The sequence below is a fragment of the Lathyrus oleraceus genome, chromosome 1 (genome assembly GCF_024323335.1).
Source record: "Lathyrus oleraceus cultivar Zhongwan6 chromosome 1, CAAS_Psat_ZW6_1.0, whole genome shotgun sequence".
Classification (NCBI taxonomy): domain Eukaryota; kingdom Viridiplantae; phylum Streptophyta; class Magnoliopsida; order Fabales; family Fabaceae; genus Lathyrus; species Lathyrus oleraceus.
In genome coordinates, this window is record NC_066579.1 from 417,602,662 (window position 1) to 417,611,065 (window position 8,404).

The window sequence follows — 8,404 nt, forward strand, 5'->3', positions numbered from 1 at the left end:
ATATTAAAAACCAAAAATATTTTTAAAAAATAAATAACTAAAATAAATTTAAAAAAAAATAAAAAAAATACTAGAAGAGGATGTATGCGCCAGATGTATACACCCACCACAACAACAGAACATAGGCGTCATTGCCTTTGACGCCTCCTTTAGGAGGACCATGTAAGCGCCAGACGCATGGGCGCCTCCTCTTGGAGGGTCATGCAGGCGCCACAAGTATTGGCGCCTCTTCAAGATCCCAATACATGTCCACCAATGCATCTGGCGCCTCCTCTCACAAAGTTGGTTATTTTGATATTTATTTTGAAAAATTGATTATTTTCATATTTTATTTGAAAAACTTGGTTATTTTGGAAAAAAAATCTAAATTTACTCCTAATTCAATATACTACACCATATTTACAAACCCGTCTCAATATTTGCCTAGTAGTTCTTAAAATGTGGATAAAAAAGTTTCTTTACGTCATGGCCAAATTGATTGTAAACTCCTTATTTTTGGATTTGAATGAAAAACTTACAGTATTTTTTAATGAAATTTATTTTACATATAAAATATAAAGATGGCCTTAGTTTGGTTCCAGATGGCTAGCTCTTATTACTGATAGATTAGATCTTATATTATTGATAGAAGCAAAAACATAATACAACCATAAATCTACTCATCTGAAAAACAGTAAATCATATCCTCTTCACAATGACTGCTACAATTACTTGTGAGGAAGATCACCTAAAACTTTACAGAGATACAAGCTGTGAACCTCTTACTTTTGCTGCCAAAACTGCCATTCTCACATTCCGGTGAACTGCCAAAATCGGTGATTATATTTATTGCCAGTGTCGTGTGACAGAACCTTGAGCAAAATACTCAATGGATCATCACCTTAAAGCATTCACAAATGCTGTTAACGATTCAACGTCTCTCTTTTCAGAAGGATACTTAATTGGTCGAGAAGAGTGTTTGGGGAAGAAGAGGATTGTGGGGAAGCTTCCCAACCCTAGTTCACTCTTTGCATATTCTTTTTCATCACCATCTGCTCTAAATTTTCCAACCTTCACTCCTGACCCTGCTAAATTCTCTGCCAAATCCACATATGATTCTTCCATAGCCTGTTAGAATTTAGATTAAACTTGTTATTAAAGAATGGAAATGGAAATTTCAAGCAAAATGAAGTATTGCACCATAAGTGACAGAAAATTGATGTTCAGGGCATATCATTTTACCTGACAGAAGCGGCACCATGGTGCATAGAGAACAACTATCCAGGGTTCTTTTCGGTCCTGCAATTTGGCCAGATTCTCAATTCCAGCCCTGCTCAAGCTTACCACATTCTCAGAGTTGAAAATGTCGGCAACTGTGGGAGAACCATTTGTATGGGCCACACCATTTCCATTACCATTATTCTGGGCAGCATCATCCTGTTTCAAATTACCCTTGTGAAGACCACACTCCTTTGCTTTGGCATCCTCCCACCACCACCTTCCCTCTCTTTCATGCTGTCCAGGCAAAACTGGCCTTGTGCATGGCTCACAACCAATGGAAACATATCCTTGAGAATGCAATGAATTAACAGGCACGTCCATTGTTCTTAGGAAGGTCCATATGTCAATGCCATTCACATTAGCAACAGGGTTCCACTTTACCAGGCTGCCACTCCCACCATCCAATCCCTCAAAAACTGGATCAACCTGAACAACAGGTATTTCAGACCTAGTACCAGGTGACTGGTCTTTTCTCTGTCCAGTAATCCATGCTCTGAGACCCTTGAGAGCTCTTCTTAAAGGTCTCACCTTCCTGATTCTGCAGCACTCTTGATGCCCATCCTCATAAAATGAAAAGAGCCCCTTGGTTCGCACTAATCCCTGAACCTCAACAGCATCCGGGAACATGTATTCAATGCGAATTCCATAGCGCTTCTCAACAGCATCAAACAATCTGTATGTTTCTGGATTCAATCTCCCAGTGTCAAGACTGAAAACCCGGTATGGCCTACCCGTCAAATGTGCGTACTCGATTAAAGCAACATCTTCGGCACCACTGCAAAGACAAAGCTACTCATTAAAATCCAAGACCAGGTTGATAGCACATATTTACAACACCCAATAAAAGAATAAGCTACAATCATCTTCATATTTTAGGTACAAAGTTGCAATATCTTTTATTATGGAAAATAAGTTGAAAATGGCATTTATGCATATTATTCATTCACTGCAAATTATTCCATGTACAAAGCTTACTTATTTTGTCCAAACACCCCTATAAGAAAAGAAGGGGGAAATCCTAAATGAAAGTACGAAAGTACTTCTTAAGCTTTGTTTCAAGTTTGGAACACCATAAATAATTGATGCTGAATGTCTAGAATTGATTTTAACATGTTTAGTTGTTTCCAAATAAAATGGATTATGCTTTTCAAAATTGATTATACTTTAAAAAGCTAGGTTTGTAGCTTTTAAAACTTGTGAGAATTTATCTAAATATAAATTAATTTACCTTCAAATTTAAATTAATTTGATTTTAACCTTCAACTTAGTTTTGACCTGAATCAACTTTACTTAATCAATTCATTCAAATTCAATTTTCTCACCCTAGAACCAAACAAACACACACTACTAAATAAGCACCACATATTAGAATTTAACTTGATAAAAGTGATCAATTTTCCAAAATTGATCAAATGAAAACAACGGAAGACCAAATTCAAAAGGTAGGACTAACATGATCAGGGAAACCCAACACAAACAAAACACAAATTCTACACAACAAAAAATCATTCAAAAGCATACTAAGGATAATCAACCTGAAAGCAATAGCGATATCATTTCCGAATTTCTCAAGCGCCTTGTCCATTATTTCAAGAGGGGAAGCATTTTCAAGGTTCTTCGCTAATTGTTCAAAATCTTCCTCTTCCTTCTCAAGAATCTCTGCAAATCAAGTAACATACACAAATCTTAACATCATAATAACCTTTAATTAACTTCATTTAACAAACAAAAATTAAAAATAACCATAAAAATCCCCTTCAAACACAAAAAAAAAAACGAAACGCACCAGGAGCAACGATAGTTGCTGCAAGAGGAACAACGGAACCGTTTCTTTGAGATTCAGCATTAACAGGTCTCACCAAGGAACGTCTTGAAGGTAAATTCAAAACACCAGACGAAACATGAGTTCTCTCTGAAATCCGTAACGAACCAATTTGCAAAACTGAAAACAGAAACCGCATTCATAAATCAAATCCTAAAAATCAAAAAATCACATAAAGCAACAAATTGCAATCAAATTTCAAAATCAAGAAAAAAAAAAAACAAATGACGAATTAGGATTACCTTTGGTATCTGAGGAAGATCCGATTCGCGAGAACAACGAAGTCGAATTTGCCGCTGCTGCTGATGAAGAAGTAACGGCGAGAGCCATTGGAGAATGAACGAAGTATTGATCTAAGTTCGTGCCTAGATTGAGGTGTCGAATCTGTTGATTTTTTTTTGCTATGAATTGAAGGAGAAGAAGGAGGATTCGATATAAAGAGAAAGGTAATGCGAGAAATTTTCAGGTTCATTGAACCTGGACGCAATTCTGTAACTCCTCGTTATGCTTACGTGGTTTGATATTATTGGATGTTGCAAATTTGTGGCGCGTGGCATTTCTGTTTGTCACGCGGCCAACTTGGACTAAGGTGTGTCATTTTTATATTCTTGAAGAATCTTCCTAGTTCTTCCCTTTATAGTTAAAAATTGATTACCAAACTTCAAAATACAATAGTAAATAATAAATAGTAATACTAAGTATAAAGTTGATGTATTTTATTTTAAACTGAGACTATATACTTCATAGATGCATTTATGTTATTATAAATAAATAAGCATATTATTGTGTTCTTTTTGTCTAAATTACTAATAATATTATCGTCTTTTGTCTTTTGAATTAAAATTTCCAAATATTCTCTATTGTTTTTATATAATAAAAAATTATTCTCTATAGTTTTTGATATAATTTTTCTTTAAATTATTAAAAAAAAATATTTTTTAAATTTATTAAAAAAAATAATGTATATAGACTACATTTTAATAAACTTAAAAAATAAATTTTAGTATGTATTAAAAATATGTTATTTCCTTTTTTAGTGATTATTGAAAAATTTAGAATTAAAAAATTTATAATAAAAATTCCTTTTTTATTTTATTGTGTTGGTAAAGAGTTATGATTAATTGGTAAAAATTTAGTGTAAGTTTTATATGTACAAATAGAAATGACAAAATAAATTGAACTTGTGAGATATTTGACCAAACTTTAGTATGGTCGAAGGGTAATTTTTTGGTTCGACAATCCGACAAGATTATTAGCAAGTCGTTAAAGTCTATTCACATGTTGTAATTGAAGTATGTTAGGATGGTTAGCAAGTCAAATTGAGTATGTTTGTTATACTCAATTGTTAAAGTTAGTTTAATCTTTAAGTTAGCTTGTGTAATGGGTATGTGTGTAAAAGTCCATTAATTTAGTGTGTTAGTTTTCTTATAAATAACATATTAGTCTATCATCATTGCATAATGCAAATCCTAATTAGGGCGAGAGAGGTTAGTTGCTACTTTGTAACACTTGTAATTTTGTTCCCAAGAGGAAGTAAAGAATAGCACTTTATAACCAATTTCATTGTGTTCTTCTTGCTTCCCTCTTTTCTACCCTTGTGGGTTTCTTGCCGATCAAAGAATACATAGAACGTTTCTTGCTTACCTCTTTTCAAATTATTTTCAAATTCGAAATTGATTGTAGTTAATCGAACCTTTCTTGCTTCCCTTTTTTCTACCCTTGTGGATTTCTTATTGATCAAAGAATCGATTATACTTTGTTATTCGAGCATCGTTTTTTACAATAAATTAGTGTAATGAGCATGAAGAAGATGTCGTCAATAAAATATGAGATTGAAAAGTTCACCAGAGTGAACAATTTCGATTTGTGGCGCTTAAAGATGAAATGCCTACTAGTTTAGAATGGTTGTTTAGAAGCATTGAAGGGAGTCGAAGCCATGCACATTGCGTTAACGGACAAAGAATAAATGATTATGGTAAAGAAAGCCCACAGCGCCATCTTATTGAGCCTTTGTGATAAAGTTCTTTGTCAGGTTTCAAAAGAGAAGACGACATTGGGGTTATGAGTAAAACTCAAAAGTTTGTACATAACCAAATCGTTGGTCAATCGCCTTTACCTGAAGCAAACTCTGTATTCATTCAAGATGAGTGAAAACAAAGTTTTGGTTAAGTAGTTGGATATGTTCAACAAGCTGATTCTTGATCTTGAAAATATTAATGTCAAGATCGAGGATGAAGATCAAGCACTGTTGTTATTGTGTGATTTGCCTATATCATATGCTCACTTCAAAGAAACTATCTTGTATGGAAGAGAGTCTCTGGCCTTTGAAGAAGTTCAATCAGCCTTATATTCTAAGTATTAAAATAAACTAAAAGGAGCACAAGTCATCTTCGACTGGGGAAGGCTTATCGGTTAAGGCAAAATTTATAAAGAGAGATGGCAAGTTCGACAAGAAGAAGGGTGAAAGTCAATAGAAATCTTATAATAGTGATTCATCTGATATTCGATGTTATCACTTTAAGAAGGAGGATAAAAAAAAAAAAGTGTATTGTTTTTAAAAATTAGACAAAATCACTTACTTTTTACAAAAAGATGTTTTTTTCATTTATATTTTTGGGTCATTCTTTGAGACATATTGTTAAGATATTATATTTTTCGTCTTTATGGGTGTTCAATAATTTTGAGTGTCAAAGGAAAAATGAGGCACCTTTTATTTTATTTTTAATCTAGTATTTAACCATTTAATTAATCTTTCGGGCAAGAATCGACCAACAACGGTTGAATTAATCACACAATCACAAATAAAGTATATAAATACCATAAAAACATTACTTTAAAGACTTGTTCCACTTGTTTTAGAGGAGGTATCTCTTCGCATAAAACATGTTTATATATGTCAATGACAATGAAGTTCATGGTTTATCTCGATCATCTCAAGAAACTAGCTCCATATATTAATGACAAATGGACAATCAAAGAGTTTATAGGTAGTGCACCAAATACTTTTATATATGTTCCATTTAAATGCTTGGCATCTCAAAGAGTTTTCTCAAACAAATCCTAATAAAAGTCAAACCAAGAAATTCACCTTCCTAGTGTTTGCTAAAATTTGATATTTTCTTCTCTTTTGATAATTTTGATTCTATTCCTGGTTTTGGTTCCAACAAATCTGTTTTATAGTTCAGTATTCTTTTGATCTCTTTTCTTTGTTCAGTTCTACGGCTACTTCAGTATTCTTTTGATCTCTTTTCATTGTTCAGTTCTACGGCTACATATGTCAGGTCCTAGTATGGAAGGGCTTTCGATACACGACGACAAATAAGGATTTTACTTTGATGTGGAAAATGACGACGAAGAGGTTGATTTACAGTGGTGTCTTATAGGGAGGTTTTTGTATGATAGACTAATCCATATGAAATCAATGAAAGCGCGAATGGCAAATATTTTGTGACATATGAAAAAGGTCAAAATCAAAGAAGCAACAAAAGACTTATGCTTATTTCAATTTTCACATCGTTTGGATATGGAATCGGCGTTGAAGGGAGGTCCATGGACTTATGATAGCCACCTTCTGGTTATTGAGAAAGTGCATGTGGGAGTGCAAATCGAAAACATACCACTTTATCATGTCGAATTTTAGGTTCAAGTCCATGATATCCTTGCAGATCTTATGTTATAGAAGGTTGGTAAAACCATGGCAAACTTTATTGGAGTTTTTGTGGAATATGACAAGAATAACAACTCAAGCTTTTGGCGGCAGTATATGCGACTAAGAGTCATTATTGATGTTAGATTACCACTGAAAAATAAAACCAAAGTAAAAAATAAGGGTGGAGAATGGTGCACGGTCAAGTTTAAATATGAGAAACTAAGTCTTTTTTGCTTTGTATGTGGAATCTTGGGGCATTCTGAACAGAGGTGTGAAGTCTGTTTTGCTATAGAAGATGACGGTGTTCGGGGATGGTCTGTTGATTTACGAGCAGAAAATGGGAGATTTAATGGTGGATCATCATCAGAGTGGTTAAAAGATGACAATGGAGGAAGTAGGGGAAAAGATAGTAACATTGCGAGTGCCCAGGCGCGTGAGATGCACTCTCCAAGGGCAACAAGTGAAGCTAGTGGGGAAACAGTGGGGGACCCACACGCTTTGGTGGTCTAGATTCCTCGTACAATTTTAATTCCACATGATAGGGAGTTATTATCAAATCATGGAGCATAAATCATTGGAAGTAATATCCAAATATTCTCTAGCCCACTCACCAATAGCCAGGTTAATGCGCAGCCAGGCACACCACAAACTGCACACACGACAAATCAGTTAACCCATTTAAAGTCCTTGCATGCCCAGTCATCTCATTCACCAACAACCGTAACGATTTTGGAACTTGTGTTAACATTTGTCCCTACACAAACTAAACCATTTACTGTTATCAAACCAACTATGCACCCAAATCAGTTTTTGTTCACCGTTGCTACCAAACAAAACTTAAATAATTTGATATCCCAAAATAATAACGCCCCTCGGCCCTATGTCTCTTTCCCTACGAACCTGAAATTCCCACTTTTACAATAAAAAAACCAAAGCAACCACGACTAATTTTCATGCACTAATAGTAGGGGACCCACACGCTTTGGTGGTCCAAAATCTTCGTACAACATTAATTCCCCATGATGGGGAGTTATTATTAAATCATGGAACGAAAATCATTGGCAATAATATCCAAATATTCTCTGGCCCAATCAATATTAGCCAAGTTAATGCGCAATCAGGTACACCACAAACTGCACACCCGACAAATCAGTTAACCAATTTAATGCCCTCTCATGCCCAGTCATCTCATTCACCAACAACCGTAACAGTTTTGGAACATGTGTTAACACTTGTCCTTACACAAACTGAACTATTTATTGTTACCAAACAAACTATGCACCCGAATCAGTTTTTGTTCATCGCTGCTATCAGACAAAACTTAAATAATTTGATAGCCCAGAATAATAATGCCATGTCGGCCCCATATGTCCCTTTACCTACGAACCTGAATTCCCCACTTTTACTACAAAAAATTTCCCAAAACATCAACAACCAATTTTCATGCACTAACAGTATCACCTTCACGCATATAACCCTCAACCCGAAACCTGCAAAATTCAAGCCCAAAACCATGCATACTAAACACACTAACCATAAAACAATAAAGCCTAATCTCAACCTCATCAACATAAACCTTAAACTCCACACACGACCATGTTTCAATACCATCCAAAAACCGTGTTGATGTTGAAAATAACAATGACCAATTTCATCGAGATGAACAGTTGGAT

General features: G+C 34.6%; 1 protein-coding gene across 1 annotated transcript; it reads right to left on the reverse strand.

Moving 5' to 3' along the window:
- Positions 1-570: 570 nt before the first annotated feature.
- Positions 571-3,506, reverse strand: LOC127077889 (5'-adenylylsulfate reductase 3, chloroplastic). Its single transcript, XM_051018746.1, has 5 exons — positions 3,325-3,506; positions 3,047-3,202; positions 2,796-2,919; positions 1,222-2,035; positions 571-1,107 (listed from the first exon to the last, which is right to left on the reverse strand). Exons 1-5 carry the CDS (start codon positions 3,410-3,412, stop codon positions 877-879), a joined length of 1,413 nt encoding a protein of 470 aa, XP_050874703.1. The 5' UTR covers positions 3,413-3,506; the 3' UTR covers positions 571-876.
- Between the last annotated feature and the right edge of the window lie 4,898 nt (positions 3,507-8,404).